Below are 21,744 nucleotides of genomic sequence, written 5' to 3'. Positions count from 1 at the left end.
GGCAGGTTTGCAAATCATGTATCAGTGCCTGAGTGGTGCCATGTCAGATAAGGTGACAATTTTTTTGCTAATCTTTCTTCCTCTCAAAAGGTTATTTTCTCTTAGCCTCCAAAACAAATGTCTGGTATTCAGTATGGGGTCATTGCTGTGTTGTATTCTTGAGAATCGATTTGATTCACAACTGAAATAATGTGAACTGTCTCTAGCTGGGAGCAGAGAGTTTTGCCTCATGGTAGAGTTTACTACGTTGACCACAACACCAAGACCACAACATGGGAGAGGCCACTGCCACCAGGGTATGTCATCAAATAAATCGTGAAGACATTCAAGTTCATGATGACTGCATGTAAACATCTTATTTATGAAGTGTCCACAGGAGTGTTGAGTCTTTTTTCTAAAAAATTCCCAAGTCAGGGATGTGAGAATATGCATTCTTTTGTTTTTACTTTTAGTTGGGCATCGATATCAAAGTTTGAGTCATCTCTGTAGGAGAGAAAGATAAAAATAGATCTGTAAGTAATGGCACTGGCAGCTGCTGACATTAACACACTTAATGATAAATGGTTACCATCTCTGTGAAAGTTTTTCCATTGTTCTGTCAAGGCAAAGCATTGTCTTTCAGCATTACTTGTCTCACAGCACTGATACCAGATCAGTTTTAAGGCTGTAATGAACCATAGCAACAATTTACAGTGCATCTAGAAAATATTCACTGCACTTCACTTTTTCCATATCCATCCATCCATTTTCTACTGCTTATTCCCTTTGGGTTTGCGGGGGGCGCTAGTGCCTACCTTAGCTACAATCGGGCGGAAGGCGGTGTACACCCTGGACATTCTGTTGTTAAAGCCTTTACTGTAAATGGAATAAAAAATTTTCCCCCTCAAAATTCTACACACAATTCCCCATGACAACATGAAAGTGTTTTTAGAGCTTTTTGCAAAGCCTTTGCTCAATTTGTTGATGCAACAATTACAGCCTCAAGTTTTTTAATACAATGCAACACGCTTGGCACACCTATATTTGGGTTGTCCCATTTCTATATGCAGATTGCATTTTACAGCATCTCTCAAGCGCCATCAGGTTGGATGGGAATCGTCGGTGCGCAGCCATTTTGAGATTTCTCCAGAGATGTTTAATCAGATTAAATTCTGGGCTCTGACTGGGCCACCCAAGGACATTTTCAGAGTTGTCTTGAAGTCATCAGTTGGATATCTTGGCTGTGTGCTTTGGATGGTTGTCCTGCTGAAGATGAATCATCCCAGTCTGAACTCAAGATTATTCAGGAGCAGGATGTGTCTGTACATTTCTGCATTCATCTCTTCCACTATCCTGACTAGTCTTCTACTTCCGCCGCTGAAAAACATTGGTGCCAACACCATGCTTCACTGTAAGGATGGTATTGGCCTGGTGATGAGCAGTAGCTGGTTTCCTCCACACATGATGTTCACATGTTCACTTTTCTACCTTCCATTCACACATGTGTGAATAGAAGGTAGAAATGCCAATGATTGTCACACAGGTGCAGTGCGGTGAAATTATCCTCCGCATTTGACCCATCCCCACAGCGGCCGCGCTCGGGGATCATTTGGTGATTTAGCCCCCAATTCCAACCCTTGATGCTGAGTGCCAAGCAGGGAGGTAATGTGTCTCATTTTTATAGTCTTTGGTATGACTCGGCCGGGGTGTTGAACTCACGACCTACCCATATCAAGGCGAACACTCTAACCACTAGGCCACTGAGCAGGTATACAAGTAAAACCCATCTATTCAGGCCAAATAGTTAAATATTTGTCACATGAGACCAGATAAGTTTGTTTGTCATGGTCTAGTCTGAGAGTCTTTTTGGTGCATTTGGGCAAACTCCAGGCTGGCTATCATGTGCTTTTAATTAAGGAATAGCTTCTGACTCCACCACACAGGTCTGATGGGTAGACTGCTGCAGAGATGGTTGTCCTTCTAAAAGGTTCTCCTCTTGGTCACTTGCCCCCCACCCCCATCCCCACCCCCCTGATTGCTTAGTTGAGTCTGCTGGCTAACTCTGTATATTTTTGGTGGTTCTGAAATTCTTCTCTTTACGGCCACTCTGCTCATCGGGATCTTTTAGGCAGCAGTAAGTTTTCTGTACTCTTCCCCTGATTTGTACAGACAATTCCTTCGACTTCATACTTGGTTTTTGCTCTGCCATTCACTGTCAAGTGTGGCACAGCTGGCTAGCTCTCTGAATATTTTTGGTGGTTCCAAATTTCTTCTCTTTACAGCCACTCTGCTCTTTGCAACCTTTTAGACAGCAGTTAGTTTTCTGTACCCTTCCCCTGATTTGTACAGACAATTCCTTCGACTTCATACTTGGTTTTTGCTCTGTCATTCACTGTCAAGTGTGGGGGACAGGTGTGTGCCTCTCCAAATCATGTCCAATCAACTGAATTGACCACTGGTGGACTCCAATTAAGCTATAGGAATATTTCAATGATGATCAGTTGAAACAGAATGTGCTTGAGCTCACTTTTGAGCTTCATAGCAAAGGCTGTGAATACTTAAGCACATGTGGTTTGTTTTTTTTCAATACATTTGCAAAAATCTGTATTCCCCCCCCCCCCCAATGTCATTATAGTGTGTGTAGAATTTCTAGGATAAAAATTAATATATTGCATTGGGAATAAGGTTGTAACATTAAACAAATTTGGAAGAAAGTGATGCACTGTAACTACTTTCTGGATGCACTATATATGTAGGTTGTCAAGCGTCATTTTTTACATGCCAATTTGACTCGTCTTGAAGAGTTTCTTCTGCCACACAGGTTTGTTTTATGAATGTCAATGCAATTGTGAAAAGTGACGCATGTTACTTTCAATTTCACTACATTTTATAAATAAGACTTAAACTTGTTATAGTGAATAAAAATATGTTTTCAGTCGGAGGAATTAGTTTGGCGTTCATGGTTGTCACTGACAGTTTTCTCATACGCACGTACACGTTCACAAAAATATGTTATTGGAATAAAGTTGGAACAAAAGATTCCAAATGTGAATGATGGGTCAGTTGAGGACTTGAATGATACGATGTAAAGTAATCCCTACTTGATGTTCCTCAATTACCTAACAAAGGAGGAAATCATCTAAATTTGAAGGAAGTACAAATCCAAGACCTCAACTGAATATCACAGAATAGATACGATAACGATAAAAAAACGTTAAAGAAGAAATCTCAGTACCTCTCACATATATAAGCAATCTATCCTAACACAATGAAAATAGTAAGTGTTACCCATAAAGTATATACTAGTAGAGACAAACACCAATTTACTAACTACAGACCGATTTCTTTATTTCCACAATTTACACAAATTATTGAAAAACTATTTAATAACTGATTAGAGAAATTCATGAACAAAAATGGAACTCAAGCAGAAAACCAATACAGATTTAAAGCTAACATTTTAACTTCCATGTCATTAATCAAAATAACAGGAGATAATACAATAGATGGTAAGCAGTGTGCAGCTGCAATGTTTACGGATCTAACAAAAGCATTTGAAATGATCAATCATAACATTTTAATCAACATGTTAGAACAGTATGGCATCAGATGGTTGGCCTTGAATTGGATAAGAAGCTGCCTAACCAACAGGAGGCAATACGTGAAGCTCGGTGAACACACATCTAAAATGCTAAATATATTGTGCGGCGTACCCCAGAGGTCAATACTCGGACCAAAATTGTTCAATCTTTATATTAACAACATTTCTAAAGTTACAAAACATTGAAGTGAGCATTATTTGCAGATGATTTAACAGCATTTTGTTCAGGAGAGAACACACACAAGCTCATATAAATAATAACAGAAGAATTGAATAAATCAAAGAGATGGTTTGACAAAAACAGACTATCCTGGAATGTCAATGAAACTAAAATAATGCTATTTGGTAACCAGAAGAGAAAGTCAAACACAAATACAAATTTACAGACAAAAAACATTGACAGACCAACAGAAACCACATTTTTGGGTCTAGTAATAGATGATAAAATGAATTGGAAAACTCATATAAAAAAATGCAATAAAGTGTCAAAAATATTTCGATAATGAATAAAGAACCACTCCTTTTGGAACATGTTGTAAAGAGAAAATGAGAATTTGCAAGTTACATGATATATCACATGTTAATGTATCCATCTATCCATCCATTATCTACCGCTTGTTTCTTCGAGGTCGAGGGGGGCGTTGGAGTGTGTTCGAAATAAATTGATACCATGCTATACTATACCTTTTTGTTGATGGTTCCTTATCCCTGTTTTAACAGCTTTGTTTCTATAAGTATTCCACCAAGAATCTAAATCTCCTCTCTCCCTCCTCAGCTGGGAAAAGCGCGTGGACCAACGAGGCAGGTTCTACTATGTTGACCACAACACCAGAACCACCACGTGGCAGAGGCCCACTGCAGAATCTGTGCGAAATTATCAACAGTGGCAGAGCCAACGCAACCAGCTGCAGGGTGCCATGCACCAGTTCAGCCAGCGTTTCCTGTACCAGGTATTCCAGATCTTTACGAAGACCTTCATTTACAAACTTAAGTCACTAAAAAGAGGCTTGCCTAAGGTTGACTTCATGCATCAAGCTTTTCTGTTCACTACTATCCAGTAAAAGGGTCAGATTTTAGCTGTAGTTTGTCAGTAAGTTTTCACACATGTCAGGAGAGAATTTGGTCAGAGAAACATCCCCAAAACAAAACCTTGTTTCAAATCTTGTGGTTCCTAAGATCCTTTGACAGCTCTTTGGTCTTGCCCAAGATGGTATAACCAGTGATTCTCAAACCGTGGTATACGGGCTCCATCTGGTGGCACGCCAAAGAATCACTTGATTAAATTGCGGTGTTTTATTTTCCTATATTCAAATGGTGTAATATTTGTCATATAAAACCTCTGCCTTGTTTTTAATTAATATATAGACCTACCATGTACTTTTTTTAATATTGGTCATCATGGTGGTACCTGGAGAGCTAAGTTTTTTTTGAGGTTGTACTTGGTGAAAAAAGTTTGAGAACCACTGATGTAGCAGTTAGAATGGAAGAGTGTTTCTGTGAATATTCTTGACCATCCGAGTCATTGTATTCTAAGGGCATTGAATCAATTGCAAATGGACTGTTTAGTTTTTCTTAAGACGTTCAGCCTCACAACCGAGCATGCTTCATCAGTTCATGCTCACGGACCTATTTAAGACAGACCTAGTCTGAATGCTTGGTGTCAGATTTATTTACCCTCTATGGGTGGTGGCATGTCCCTGCATGAAGGCCCTTGCTCTATTGTGGTGCAAAATGACAGCTATTAAAAGTGAACCGCACTTTTTCGAGGAGTTTTTCCATTTATTAACAATGCGTTTTAATTTGTATTAACAAGTACAAAGTGGCTAACAATGATGAGTCCCTCTAAAAATACATTAAAAAATCAGCAAAAATGTTTGATTTAATGTGACCTGCATACAAAGTATTAGCAATATTGTTATTAAGACAGCTAATGCAGAGGAACTACTTTTAGCAGCGCATTGATCATAGAGGTAACCTAGCATATATAGCTGTAGACATACAGAGCTGCTGCTGCTGTATTTTCTCCGAATTTGTGAAAGTTTGTACTAAATTATGACTCATGCCTCTGACCAGAATAGTAAAAGGTTTTGATCATAAGGCAAGAAGTTGGTGAATTTTGACATTCAACTTGGACCCGGAGATGACACAAAAAGACGGTACTGGTACTAGTATAGTATCGCGGTACTAATGAATCAAACACGGTAGTATACTCTGTTTGAAAAGTACCAGTTTTCTCTTATCTGTTTTGACCCTGGGATGAGGTAGCGGTAGAAAATGGATGGATGGGTTTGAAATTTTTTATTTGGTGTTTGACAGCTCACAATCACAGAGTACCTACAAGCAGACACGGTGTGTAGAGAGAAAAAGGAGAATGGACACATTTTGACTTAAAAACTGACAATAAAGGTAAAGCTATAACAATTTAATGCCTGCAGGAAGAGGTGCTTTAAAACATGGCTAGCTAGTTAGCAGCGAACATCCATCTTCAGTCAGCAGTGTTTTAGCTACCTATAAATCACTAATCCTCGCCTCCACGGCGACAAATAAAGTAAGTTTCTTACAAGTATCATCCCTGCAGGACGAGGAATACTTAAACATGCTTCACTACACACCGTAGCATCACCGCTAATAAAAGCTTGCACGCCTGACTGTAAACAAATGCCATGGAGGGATTTACACCTGACATCCACTGTAATGGTACCAAGTACAATAGCATAGCTCGTCGATACTACTATGGTTACATCTTTATTTTTTATCGTCAGAATATCTTTTTTCCTTTTTTAGAAATGTATTTTATGTCTATAATAAACTCAGTAAATTTGTCCTTGGACACATGAGGACATTGAATATGACCAATGTATGATCCTGGACTTACTTGGTATCGGATCAATACTTACATTTGTGGTATCATCCATAACAAATGGTATGTATCCAAACAACAAAAAAGTAAGTGATTATTACATTTTAACAGAAGTGTAGATAGATCATGTTGAAACGGAAAATAACCAGATACTAACAGTAAATTAACTAGTAGATTAATAATGTTTTTTACATTTTGTCCTTTATAATTTTGACAAAATAATAGAATGAGAAACAACACAATGCATGACAGGTTGCATACCTAAGTAGACAAATTAGGAACCGTTGTTAGCTTACTTACTTCTTAAAGACAAGTTGTCTTGTATGTTCAGTATTTAAGGATAATATTGTTCTTCGATTGCAATAAGAAATATTTTTTGTTAAAATAAAGCTAACAATATAGTTTTATTGTCCATCCATCCATCCATCCATCATCTTCCGCTTATCCGAGGTCGGGTCGCGGGGGCAGCAGCCTAAGCAGGGAAGCCCAGACTTCCCTATCTCCAGCCACTTCGTCTAGCTCTTCCCGGGGGATCCCGAGGCGTTCCCAGGCCAGCCGGGAGACATAGTCTTCCCAACGTGTCCTGGGTCTTCCCCGTGGCCTCCTACCAGCTGGACGTGCCCTAAACACATCCCTAGTGAGGCGTTCGGGTGACATCCTGACCAGATGCCCGAACCACCTCATCTGGCTCCTCTCGATGTGGAGGAGCAGCGGCTTTACGTTGAGCTCCTCCCGGATGGCAGAGCTTCTCACCCTATCTCTAAGGGAGAGCCCCGCCACCCGGCGGAGGAAACTCATTTCGGCCGCTTGTACCCGTGATCTTATCCTTTCGGTCATGACCCAAAGCTCATGACCATAGGTGAGGATGGGAACGTAGATCGACCGGTAAATTGAGAGCTTTGCCTTCCGGCTCAGCTCCTTCTTCACCACAACGGATCGATACAACGTCCGCATTACTGAAGACGCCGCACCGATCCGCCTGTCGATCTCACGATCCACTCTTCCCCCACTCGTGAACAAGACTCCTAGGTACTTGAACTCCTCCACTTGGGGCAGAGTCTCCTCCCCAACCCGGAGATGGCACTCCACCCTTTTCCGGGCGAGAACCATGGACTCGGACTTGGAGGTGCTGATTCTCATTCCGGTCGCTTCACACTCGGCTGCGAACCGATCCAGTGAGAGCTGAAGATCCCGGCCAGATGAAGCCATCAGGACTACATCATCTGCAAAAAGCAGAGACCTAATCCCGTGGCCACCAAACCGGAACCCCTCAACGCCTTGGCTGCGCCTAGAAATTCTGTCCATAAAAGTTATGAACAGAATCGGTGACAAAGGACAGCCTTGGCGGAGTCCAACCTTCACTGGAAACGTGTCCGACTTACTGCCAGCAATGCGGACCAAGCTCTGACACTGATCATACAGGGAGCGGACTGCCACAATAAGACATTCCGATACCCCATACTCTCTGAGCACTCCCCACAGGACTTCCCGAGGGACACGGTCGAATGCCTTCTCCAAGTCCACAAAGCACATGTAGACTGGTTGGGCAAACTCCCATGCACCCTCAAGAACCCTGCCGAGAGTATAGAGCTGGTCCACAGTTCCACGACCAGGACGAAAACCACACTGTTCCTCCTGAATCCGAGGTTCGACTATCCGGCGAAGCCTCCTCTCCAGTACACCTGAATAAACCTTACCGGGAAGGCTGAGGAGTGTGATCCCACGATAGTTGGAACACACCCTCCGGTCCCCCTTCTTAAAGAGAGGGACCACCACCCTGGTCTGCCAATCCAGAGGTACCGCCCCCGATGTCCACGCGATGCTGCAGAGTCTTGTCAACCAAGACAGCCCCACAGCATCCAGAGCCTTAAGGAACTCCGGGCGGATCTCATCCACCCCCGGGGCCTTGCCGCCGAGGAGCTTTTTAACTACCTCAGCGACCTCAGCCCCAGAAATAGGACAGTCCACTACAGATTCCCCAGGCACCGCTTCCTCAAAGAAAGACGTGTTGGTGGGATTGAGGAGGTCTTCGAAGTATTCCCTCCACCGATCCACAACATCCGCAGTCGAAGTCAGCAGAACACCATCCGCACCATACACGGTGTTGATAGTGCACTGCTTCCCCTTCCTGAGGCGCCCGCGCGTATGGTGGTCCAGAATCGCTTCGAAGCCGTCCGGAAGTCGTTTTCCATGGCTTCCCCGAACTCTTCCCATGTCCGAGTTTTTGCCTCCGCGACCGCTAAAGCTGCACACTGCTTGGCCCGTCGGTACCCGTCCACTGCCTCCGGAGTCCTATGAGCCAAAAGAACCCGATAGGACTCCTTCTTCAGCTTGACGGCATCCCTCACTGCTGGTGTCCACCAACGGGTTCTGGGATTACCGCCACGACAGGCACCAACAACCTTGCGGCCACAGCTCCAATCAGCCGCCTCGACAATAGAGGTTCGGAACATGGTCCACTCGGACTCAATGTCCCGCACCTCCCTCGTGACATGTTCAAAGTTCTCCCGGAGGTGTGAATTGAAACTCTCTCTGACAGGAGACTCTGCCAGACGTTCCCAGCAGACCCTCACAATGCGTTTGGGCCTGCCAGGTCTGTCCGGCATCCTCCCCCACCATCGCAGCCAACTCACCACCAGGTGGTGATCGGTAGAAAGCTCCGCCCCTCTCTTCACCCGAGTGTCCAAAACATAAGGCCGCAAATCCGATGACACAACTACAAAGTCGATCATGGAACTGCGGCCTAGGGTGTCCTGGTGCCAAGTGCACATATGGACACCCTTATGTTTGAACATGGTGTTTGTTATCGACAAACTGTGACGAGCACAAAAGTCCAATAACAAAACACCACTCGGGTTTAGATCCGGGCGACCATTCTTCCCAATCACGCCTCTCCAGGTTTCACTGTCGTTGCCAACATGAGCGTTGAAGTCTCCCAGTAGGACAAGGGAATCACCCGGAGGAGCACTTTCCAGTACTCCCTCGAGTGTACCCAAAAAGGGTGGGTATTCTGAACTGCTGTTTGGTGCGTAAGCACAAACAACAGTCAGGACCCGTCCCCCCACCCGAAGGCGAAGGGAAGCTACCCTCTCGTCCACTGGGTTGAACTCAAACGTACAGGCTTTGAGCCGGGGGGCAACCAGAATTGCCACCCCAGCCCGTCGCCTCTCACTGCCGGCAACGCCAGAGTGGAAGAGGGTCCAGTCCCTCTCGAGAGAACTGGTTCCAGAGCCCTTGCTGTGCGTCGAGGTGAGTCCGACTATATCCAGCCGGAACTTCTCTACCTCGCGCACTAGCTCAGGCTCCTTCCCCCCCAGTGAGGTGACGTTCCACGTCCCAAGAGCTAGCTTCTGTAGCCGAGGATCGGACCGCCAAGTGCCCTGCCTTCGGCTGCCGCCCAGCTCACAATGCACCCGACCTCTATGGCCCCTCCTATGAGTGGTGAGCCCATTTGAGGGATGACCCACGTTGCCTCTTCGGGCTGTGCCCGGCCGGGCCCCATGGGAACAGGCCCGACCACCAGGCGCTCGCCATCGTGCCCCAACTCCGGGCCTGGCTCCAGAGCGGAGTTTTATCTTGGTCCCCTTAATTTAGTAAAGTATCAAAGAATCGAAATACATTTCGGTACGAGTACCGAAATATTGGTATCGGGACAACCCTACTGTGCTGGGGTTGGGCGATTATTTGATCATGAATGATGATTAAGATTCATTTCAGGTCGATCACGGTGATCAGCTGTTGGCATACTGACTATAAATAGTATAATTTCTCTATTTAAAATGTTTAAGTACACTTTTGCATAACATTTTAGCCTTATTAATATTAAAGAAAACAAAAAAGAAAGAAGTAACGTTAACTTTATTGCTATAGTTGTTTTAATCCGTAACAGAAAAAAAACTAAGTATGTAATTTGCCTGAAACTCAAAATAATATGAAATCCTTGTTTAAAGGGGAAATGCACTTTTTGGGGAAATTGACAATTGTTATAACAGACAATAGACAAAGGTTGTTTTTTTGCCTTCTAATTTGTAATAACCGACTCGTTTTATGTGACTAGCAATCCATTGTGCCTCGAAATCTTTTTAAAAATTCATCCAATAAACGCCAACAATATTTAATTTTACGTTCGGTAACCTGTATAATAACCAAGCCGTAGCGACATTATTGTAAGAGCGAACAATGAGGAACTATTTTTGCAGCATAGTAACTAGGGATGTTCCGATCCAGGTTTTTGCACTTCCGATCCGATACCGATATTGTTTTTGCACTTCCGATCCGATGCCGATACTGGCCTATCCGAGCATGTTTTAAAGTTTAAAGTTATTTAGCCTACTTAGTTGTCAGATTCATGTTGAAAAGGGTTTTAGTACTCTTGATAACAACTAGCAAGCTGAATTAGGTGAGTTTGAATAATACACAATGGTTGGTATTCAAGAATAAACACAAAATAGAAAAAATTATACTTGACAAACAGAAATGGCATCATTAAACAGTGCAAATAATGCTGTAAACATTATTTAAAAAAAAAAAAGCAAAACACACAAACAACCTGAGTGGGATAAAATGTCTATAACTCAACATCAATACTTTCTCTTGAACAAGTGTAAACTTAAAAAAAAATAAACTATCCACACACTTCTTTCAATGGTTTGCCCCAGTCAGGGGGGGCAAACAATTGAATTATTTTTAACAAAGACGACCACTTCAAGATGCTCAGGTGTCAGCCTGCTCCTGTGTTCATCAATGATGAGTGCTAAAAAGCCTCTCACTCTCAAGAGTCATTAAAATGTCTTACAACTTTACCACCACGCTTGACTTTATTGTGGGATGTTTTGAACTCCACCTCTTCATCTTTTTCGTTTTCTAGGGTAAAATAATCCCACACAACTGACATTTTTACCGTAACTTTTAATTCACACGGCCGTCTTATCGGTTAGAACACAGACCTGTGGATGTGTTGAAGGTGTGCTGGAAAATACGGAACGGAGCGTAGGGAGCAGCAGAAGAGTGGAATGTATTATTCAAATCTGTGCGTTGGAAAACACGGACTGGATTTTTTTTAAAAACTGGATCTGGATGAGCATTTTCCCATGCCTTGCCGATAGGGGTTTAACGGTACATGTATTTGTGTTGAACCGTTTCGGTACGGGGGTTTCGGTTGGGCAGGCGGGCATACCGAACAAGTTGGGAAGCAGAAGTCTTCACAAGCTGCACTTTCTGCCTCTGTCTCAGCAGCAAGCATTGTCCCGCCCACCCTACCATCTGATTGGTTACATACAAAGCCAATCAGCAGTGCGTATTCAGAGCGATGTAACAGCCAATCAGCAGTGCGTATTCAAACTTCAGAGCGATGTAGTCAATGCTTTAGCGTCGAGCAGAGATAGTCGTTTAGCAGGGGAGCAGCGCACTCTACCCAAATTATACTACACACTTCCCAGTCATAACTATTACTAACATCACTATGAGCCCGTTGACCTTCTAGACACTTAAACTGCAGCTCAGCTAGCTCACAGTATAGGCTTGAGGTGAGGGCTAATTAGCTTTTAGCGTAATGTTAGCTAATTTTGCTGTGTGTGCGTGTGTGTGTGTGTGTGAGTGAGTGTGAGCGTGTGCGTGCGTGTGTGCGTTTGCGTGTTTTAGGGGCAGCAAAGCCCTGTCTGTCTGTTATTTCATTGAACTCCATTGTGTTTAGGGATGAATAGTCTCTCCTATTGCAATTGTACTATTTTGTCAGCTATAGTTCTATTAATCATTAGTAATGTAGCAGCTTGGTTTTGAATAGCAGGGTCCCTGCTATCACATGTTGATAAAAATACATTTACAAAATAAAAGTCAACTACAGGCTTCCCAAATGCTGTAATAAATTAAGCATGATGAGTTGACAAACAGTTTCAATGGAAACTGTTTAATGTTGCACTTTTTATATGTAGAAAAACGTTTTTTTCATTTTATTTAATCAGAGCAACAACTTGAGGCAGTTTAATGTGGATTAACGTGGGCAGAATTATTATAGTGTTCCCAATGTTAAAAGGATAAAGCCATTGTTTACAAATTTGGTAAATAAATAACCCAAAAATTTATATTTTGTTGTTTTCTTACTGTACCGAAAATGAACCGAACCGTGACCTCTTAACCGAGGTACGTACCGAACCAAAATGTTTGTGTACCGTTACACCCCTACTTGCCGATACACATTTTTTGGCAAATATCGGCGGCCGATCCGATCTAAATATCGGATCGCGACAACCCTAGTAGTAACGCATCCCCTTGGGACGGCATGGTACAGCATTAGCCATAAGCTAGCTACGCCGTCCACAGCTGAATGGCTTTTGAGTTTGTACTGTACAACACAATGCGATAGTACACCAATCTGGACTGACTGAAGAACTTGAACATTCATTTTGCAGTTTCTGTAAAGTATTAGCCCACATTTGATGTTTTGTTTGTACACTGCTATCTCTACAGTTGTACTAGCAAGTATGACATGCTATAGGTAACGTGATCAATATTATAGTGACTCTTTCGATGGACAGTTGTTTGTTTGGTCAAGCTGGCCTGGGACGTTTTCATTAGGTTTTGGGATTAGCACGCCATTTATGTCATCATAAGTTGCCTCGAGTTTCCACATTTCCATCGTCAAGTCACGCTGACTTCACTCTTGGCTTTCGTCTGCCCCAACGTTTCAGCCTCTTTTCGTGCTTGCTTTTAAAACTAGTAGTTCATCCTCCGTATATTCATCACACTGCTTCAAAAAAATAATTATGTGAATTTTCATTTGTCCAAAAATAGTCATATTCGTTGTCTGTTACCAAGTCTGCCATGATTATTACGCACTCACGTTTGTTTCCGCAAGTAGGAACACACATTGGTTGCCAGAAGTATGAGGTGAGCTGCTAGAGAAACGGAAATAAATGCCCTGAAAAAATAAGTTCCAGTATTGCTTAAAATTAGCAAAACACTGTAATTATTGTACATATTCCATATTGTAATAAACGTTTCTGTTGCTTCAGTATATATATAGTTGTAGTGTGTATATAAAACGTTGATGGAGGGTTTTTAAGGTTGTTTTAGAGGGCTTTGAAGGCTACAACGGTGACTCCCATTAGCCGCGTCTTGCAAGAGTTTTTTATAATCTTTAAAATCCTAAAAGAAAAATATGTGTGTTCTTGTTGCTCATAATGATTGTGAACAATAGGCAAAATTAAAAAAAAAAAAATACAATTCCCCTTTACACTATACCATTTTTTCACTAATATGTGTTACTGGAATTTTTTTTTTAAAAAAGCTTAGTAAATAATAACTTATTCTAGGAGCACAATGCTGTATGTAAAACACCACAAAAGAACAGTAAATAAGATAATTTGTGATGATTTATCTTTATCAAAATGAGGAAGTCAGAATGAATGGCCACAATGAGCATATTTTGTGTTGCACAGTCTTTTGCAGCGGCATTTTGAAATGAAAGTGAATGATACTGACAAAGCATGTTCTCCAGGGTCACACCCTGAGGCACAAATCATTGGTTTACTTTAAGCAGCATACCTCCCACACAAACTTACAGCCTCATCTGAAGTAAAACGTGCCTTACTTTTACTTTTAGGATTAGTGGTAATGTGCCTTCACCTGTGAAGAAGTCGTTTCGAGTGTGTGCTAAGAATAGTCCTGCTTTACCTACAAACTTTCACAAAAAAGATGAATTTTCCAAAAAACAAATGCCAATGGCAGTCGGTGACTACTACTTATGGCAATGGAAGAGACAATGAAACAGTAAGTAATAAGAGCATGTTAGAAATGTCTGAATAAAATGTCAGCAATGTTAGCTCGAGTTGTGGTGTAAAAAATACTTTGTTTGCCTACTGTGTTTCAATATAGTCCATTAATTAATTGCTTGTATTCTGACTTGTGATTTCTTCCTGGAAGTGAAAGCCATCGGTGGTCAATGAAGCTAAGATGGCTGTTTTACAGCAAGCAGCGTGAAACTGTCGGAGTGGAAAAGAGGCTTGAATCTTTGATCAAAAAGCAGATACGAGCAAAAAACGATGCACTGGCATAGATCCCTATACTTTTATCCCCCCAAAATTGTCCAGTGATATCAAAGACGCGTTTTCCCAACCATTGTACTCCAGACGCCGTTCTACACAACAAAACAGATGGAAACTTGGAACACCATGAAAGTCTACAACTTCTTTGTTTGTGGCTTGGTCAAGGAAATTAAAACTTACGGATAAATCATGCCTCGTTTTTGCTTGGTTAAGGATGCATTTCATGATTTAACTTGGTGTCTACTGATTGTTGATGTTACACGCACTGTTAAAGAGTTGCATGTTTTCCCCATATTTATCTTGGCTTAGTGGTTAGTGTGTCCACCCTGAGATCGAAAGGTTGTGAGTTCAAACCCCGGCCGAGTCATACCAAAGACTATAAAAATGTGACTCATTACCTTCCTGCTTGGCACTCAGTATGAAGGGTTGGAGTTGGGGGTTAAATCACCAAAATGTTTCCCAGGCGTGGCCACCGCTGCTGCTCGCCCCTGCCCTCACCTCTCAAGGGGTGATCAAGATTGATGGGTCAAATGCAGGGAATAATTTTGCCACACCTAGTGTGTGTGAGACAATCATTGGTACTTTAACTTAAAATATAACTATGGATGTAAAAATTGTGTATGTGCTGAAATCTTAATTTATGATTGTTGCATTTGGTAAAAGCTGAACTCTAGTAGGTTTTGCTATCTCTTTTAGGTTTGGCTTTATTTTATTTAGACTTGTCGAACGTTCAATTAATCAATCAAAAATTTGTTAGATAGCCCTTAATCACAAATGTCTCAGGGCTACACAATCCATAACGACATCCTCTACTCAGATCCACATTAGGGCAAGAAAAAAACTCAACCCAATCGGAATCAAGTGGAATCCTGGAAGGGACCGCAGATGTGGGCAAATACCACATTATAATTATATTATCCGCGTGCGTCACTATCTGCGTGCTTCACTAGATCAGCCAGGGGGCGGAGGGCGATAGATAACAGCCAGATGGTGAGGTACTGGTGTGACAGACCTCATAATAAGCACAACAAATTATTTATATTTTTTACTTGAGTTAGGGGTAAGGATAAGGTTTTCATTGGATATTAGTGCAACCTCTCCACCCCTTTTTAAGGGAACGGGAGATTATGCACTTGTTTAGTTAGGAGGGGATGCATGGATAAGCGGCAAAAATTTAACTGGTTTTAGCTGAGTTTCACTGAGACCAATGACGTTAAGATTGTTGTCTCTAATGGCCTGATTAACTAATAATGTTTTGCGGGACAATGATCTGATGTTTAAAAAGCATATATTATTCGACAGTGGGCTATTGAGGCCTTTTTGTTTATGATATCCGTAGTACTGAAATTAATATCGTTGCGTCTATTTTACATTGTGCACCTTAAATAATTTCGATCACATCTAGGAATTTATATGATGGGGATCTTGAGATTATTTGCTTGGTGCTGCGATGTCATCATTTGCCACCTCGGTAGACTGAATGTCCACCTCTGGCACAGTCACTACACATAGCATTATTCTACGAGAAATGGTATGTGTGCAGGAATTCGTCCTACCTTAATTGCCTGTGTCCGAGCTTGCTCTAGTGTAGTTTGTCAAGTGGGACACAAATAGTCATCTATCTTTCGATTGATAGTTTTTTATTTATTTAAACTTTTATTAGTAGATTGCACAGGACGGTACATATTCCGTAAAATTGACCACTAACACCCGAATAAGTTTTTCAACTTGTTTAAGTCGGGGTCCACGTTAATCAATTCATGAGAAAGAGTGATGGCGCCCTCCCGGTTATATGTGGACTTTCTTCTTGAAGTGAAGCAAAGGTGCCGCGACCCGCTGGCTAACTAGCTAAAACCATAGCTCTAATCACTTGCCTAGCAATCTGAATCTTTACAGTGAGACTGTGAGAGTTTGGACAAGATAAAGCGTTTGTGATAACACACAGTGATCTCTAAAACAGGCTGACACAGCTTTCTCTCACTAAAAACATGACTTTAATTTATAATTATTGCATGCTTTGTGTTCAAATGTTTCAGGATATTGCTTGTATGTGCTCCTCCTTATGAACTCGAAGTCTTATAATTATTCCAAGTAGCACTGTTGCAGTCTTCTCTTGTAAAATGTATTCAACTTTAGAGCGTTTGTTGCGCAATCTGACGTCACTGCGCACGTTGTGTAATGATGTCAGCCCCACGGGGAAGAATCGATAAGGGAACTGTTTGGAAAAAAGTGATTCCAAGGAATTGATACTACATGAACAGATTCCCATCCCGATTTCTGGTAAAGGTAAACAATATACACAAATATAGAAAAATCAAGTCAACAAATAAAGATCATTTATTATCACACTATGTGTCCGTACTATGTACTACTACTACTACTATGTACAAGCAATGAATAGTTTCTACTCTGTTATGTCAACAACTGCTTATGTCGACGTGAGTCAGTCAGAGAAGTGTTGACACAAACAGGTTTTTCTGTGGCAAAGATAAGGGGTGTGGTTCAGGGATCACTCAAACACTAACTAAATGTCATAGTATAACATAGTACCTATAAATAACAATGTCTATTTTCCATTTGTTACAAGCACAAGTACAAAATATTTTTTTTATTATTAATTTAGATATACATTTCAAAACATTACAAACAACTTCTGATTTAAGTAAGAGTTTTCACACCAAAAAAAACTAAGTCCAACATATTTGGAACAAAAAATATAGAAATATATCATTTATCATCTTAGTTGTGCTTGCAAGATGTCATATTTTTTGCCAAATATTATATTCTATTCTATGAGCACCAAAACTTGTTGATTACACACCTGAATAAATAGGAAACTCTACTTTCATTATTCACTTTTTTCTTTTTTGACATTTTGGATAATATGGGTGTGTAGGTTAAGTCAAAACTAAGGTAGCCTACACTTAAATTACCACTACTACCATCTGCTGGTCAGTATGAATGCTAAAGTGTGCCTCTTATTTCCCTCTAACTAACACAATGCACCCCAAGTGGATGATTTAAAAAATAGCATGGTATACATAGTTTTTGTTACATTAAAAATTAATCCAGCGGGCTTGATTGAACCCCCGAGCGAGCTGGTTATGCCCCATGGACCTTACGTTTGACAACCCTGGTATTTGTTTAAAATTAATCCCTATTACTTGCTACACAGTAGCCACTATTCAAATCTTCCCGGAGTCCATCACAAAAGACAATAACATCTACATAAAAACTCAACAATACATTAAACATGCACTTAATAAAGGATATGTACAGTACAGGCCAAAAGATTGGACACACCTTCTCATTCAATGTTTTTTTATTTATTTACATAAATATTTACATTGTAGATTTTCACTGAAGGCATTACAACTATGAATGAACACATGTGGAGTTATGTACTTAACAAAAAAAGGTGAAATAACTGAAAAAATGTTTTACATACATTTTTTTTTAAAATAGCCACCTTTTGCTCTGATTACTGTTTTGCATACTTTTGGCATTCTCTCAATTAGCTTCAAGAGGTGTCACCTGAAAGGGTTTTCACTTCACAGGTGTCAGAGTTTTGATGGCTTCAATGACAATCTACAATCTAAATACTCATGAAAATAAGGAAAATTCATTGAAATGTGAAGGTGTCCAAAATTTTGGCTTGTACTGTATATAAAGTGCTATAGATAGACAGTACTAAAACACATCAATTAGAAACAGGTCATAAATAAAATAAAGAATAAAAGGGAAAAAAGCAGACTTTAGTGTAGTATCTCTTTAAGCTAGTTTTTAAAATCACTTACATTATTGAGTCCTTAAATACACAAGGTAGCTTATTCTACTAGGAAGCACTTCCGTACAACCCATTTTTTTCATAGCACGTTCTTGCTCTTGGTACTAGTATGTCTCAATTTGTCTTTTGTCAAGTGGAGTGTCCCTGTCTGTTACTAACATAGTAGTGTAAGATTTTTGGCCTCAGTGGTAGAGAAAAATAAGAGCAGGTGTTTTTAGTAAACACATATATACACATATAAAACCATGAGAGGTCTTGTATATAGATTTATTGTCATATTGCTATAATATTTGCACTTGTATTAGTCATCAAATATTGTGTAAGTCAGTGGTCCCCAACATTTTTGTAGCTGCGGACCAGTCAACGCTTGAGAGCTAACATGGGAACTAGAAAATAAACGGAGCTTAGCATGGACGCTAGCAAGAACAAAAAGGCCTAGCGTGGAAGCTAGCAGGTCTCGAGCAGGAAACAGAAGTCGTAAATGAAATATGAAAACAAACTTGAAAGCAGGGAACAAAAGGCAGTAAGCTAAAAACTGCAATCAAATAAAGCTTACCGCAACGCTGCATCGGAAAAACACGACAGGTAGCAACGACATGAGCGACATCGACATGACAAATCAATAATCCAGCACTGACTACCATGAATTGATTAACGTGGACCCCGACTTAAACAAGTTGAAAAACGTATTCGGGTGTTACCATTTAGTGGTCAATTGTACGGAATATGTACTGTACTGTGCAAACTACTAATAAAAGTATCAATCAATCAATCAGACTGGAAGACAAAGCAGGTACAAATAGGAGTGGGCTGATTGACACCAGGTGTGGCCAGGTGCCAATCAGCTGCAGCTGAGGGGAAACAAAGCACTCAGGGACACAAATAGTAAGCTGAACCAAAATAAGAGTGCTGACAGGAACTAAGGACAGGAAAAATTAAACACACAGAGGAAAAACTAAATCACAAACTATCAGTGGCAAGCCTGAGAATATATATATATATATATATATATATATATATATATATATATATATATATATATATATATATATATATATATATATATATATATATATATATATATATATATACATATATATATATATGCGCGTGTGTGTGTATAATCAGATTAATCGCGATTTTTTGTAAAGATTCTTAAGCGGTTCAAAAAATCTAATGATAAAAATAAAATGTGTGTGTATGTATATGTACATCTACAAACCCTGTTTCCATAGGAGTTGGGAAATTGTGTTAGATGTACAGGTGCTGTTCATATTATTAGAATATCATGAAAAAGTTGATTTATTTCAGTAATTATATTCAGAACGTGAAATTTACATATTATATCAATTCATTACACACATAGTGATATATTTGAAATGTTTATTTCTTTAAATTTTGATGATTAGTACTGACAATTACTGAAAATCCCAAATTCAGTATCTCAGAAAATTATAGTATTAGTTACGACTAGTACCAAAAAATATTTTTTAGAAATGTGGGCCAACTGAAAAGTATGAATATGGAAAGTTTCAGCATGTACGGCAATCAATACTTAGTTGCAGCTCCTTTTGCCTGAATTGCTGCAGCAATACGGCGTGGCATGGAGTCGACCAGTCTGTTGCACTCCTCAGGTGTTGTGAGAGCCCAGGTTGCTTTAATAGTGGCCTTCAGCTCTTCAGCATTGTTGGGTCTGGCATCTCACATCTTCCGCTTCACAATACCCCATAGGTTTTTCATGGGGTTAAGGTCAGGTGAGTTTGCAGGCCAATCAACAACAGGGATACCATGGTCCTTAAACCAGGTACTGGTAGATTTGGCACTGTGTGCAGGTGCCAAGTCATGTTGGAAAATGAAATCTTCACCTCCATAAAATTGGTCCGCGGCAGGCAGCATAAAGTGTTCTAAAACTTCCTGGTAGACTGCTGCATTGACCCTAGACCTCAGGAAACACAGTGGACCAACACCAGCAGATGACATGGCACCCCAGACCATTACCGATTGTGTAAATTTGACACTGGACTTCAGGCAACGTGGATTCTGTGCCTCTCCTGTCTTCCTCCAGACTCTGGGACCTTGATTTCCAAAGGAGATACAAAATTGACTTTCATCTGAAAAAACGATTTTGGACCACTCAGCAGTAGTCCAGTCCTTTTTGTCTTGAGCCCAGGCGAGACGCTTTTGACGTTGTCTCTTATTCAAGAGTGGCTTTACACAAGCAATGCGACAGCTGAAGCCCATATCTTGCATACGTTGGTAGGGGGTGGTTCATGAAGCACTGACTCCAGTTGCAGTCCACTCTTTGTGGATCTCCCCCACATTTTTGAATCGGTTTTGTTTGACAATCCTCTCCAGGGCGCGGTTATCCCTCTTGCTTGTACACTTTTTTCTACCACATCTTTGTCTTCCCTTCGCCGCTCTATTGATGTGCTTGGACACAGAGCTCTGGGAACATCCAACCTCTTTGGCAATGACCTTTTGTGTCTTGCCCTCCTTCTTTAAAGTATCAATGGTCATCTTTTGGACAGTTGTCAAGTCAGCAGTCTTCCCCAAGATTGTGTGTGATACAGAATCAAAACGAGAGACCATTTAAAGGCTTTTCCAGGTGTTTTGAGTTAGTTAACTAATTAGAGTGTGGCACCAGGTGTCTTCAATATCTGACCTTTTCACCATATTCTAATTTTCTGAGATGTTGAATTTAGGGTTTTCATTGGTTGTCAGCTATAATCATCTCCTTTTTGGCAAAAAACACTTGAAATGTATCAGTCTGTTTGGAATGAATGTATACATTCTACAAGTTTGACTTTCTAAATGGAATTAATGAAATAAATCAACTTTTTCATGATATTCTAATAATATGACCAGCACCTGTAAATATAAACGGAATACAATGATTTGCAAATCATTTTCAACCCATATTCAGTTGAATATGCTACAAAGACAACATATTTGATGTTCAAACTGATAAACATTTTTTTTTTGCAAATCATTAACTTTAGAATTTGATGCCAGCAACATGTGACAAAGAAGTTGGGAAAGGTGGCAATAAATACTGATAAAATGGAGAAATACTCATCAAACACTTATTTGGAACATCCCACAGGTGTGCAGGCTAATTGGGAAGAGGTGGGGGCCATGGTTGGGTATAAAAGCAGCTTCCATGAAATGCTAAGTAATTCACAAACAAGGATGGGGCGAGGGTCACCAATTTGTAAACAAATTGTCGAACAGTTTTAGAACAATATTTCTCAACGAGCTATTGTAAGGAATTTAGGGATTTTACCATCTACGATCCGTAAAATCATCAAAAGGTTCAGAGGATCTGGAGAAATCACTGTACGTAAGCGATGATATTACGGACCTTTGACCCCTCAGGCGGTACTGCATCAAAAACCGACATCAGTGTGTAAAGAATATCCCCACAAGGGCTCAGGAACACTTCATAAAACCACTGTCAGTAACTACAGTTGGTTGC

The 21,744-nt window shown here is 40.7% G+C and overlaps 1 protein-coding gene across 5 annotated transcripts in view; it reads left to right on the top strand.

Moving 5' to 3' along the window:
* wwp2 (WW domain containing E3 ubiquitin protein ligase 2) overlaps positions 1-21,744 on the top strand; it is a 116,617-nt gene that overhangs the window by 52,222 nt on the left and 42,651 nt on the right. For 4 of the 5 annotated variants that reach the window (XM_061919967.1, XM_061919968.1, XM_061919969.1 and 1 more), the window contains 2 exons: positions 207-296; positions 4,356-4,530. In XM_061919967.1, the coding sequence (XP_061775951.1) occupies positions 207-296; positions 4,356-4,530 (265 nt within the window). Of the gene's footprint in view, positions 1-206; positions 297-4,355; positions 4,531-14,030; positions 14,208-21,744 lie in introns of those variants that run through there. The other variant, XM_061919970.1, reaches the window with a different exon arrangement.

This window comes from Nerophis ophidion, linkage group LG14 (genome assembly GCF_033978795.1).
Source record: "Nerophis ophidion isolate RoL-2023_Sa linkage group LG14, RoL_Noph_v1.0, whole genome shotgun sequence".
In the NCBI taxonomy this organism is placed as follows: Eukaryota; Metazoa; Chordata; class Actinopteri; order Syngnathiformes; family Syngnathidae; genus Nerophis; species Nerophis ophidion.
This window is presented reverse-complemented; position numbering and strand designations above follow the sequence as displayed.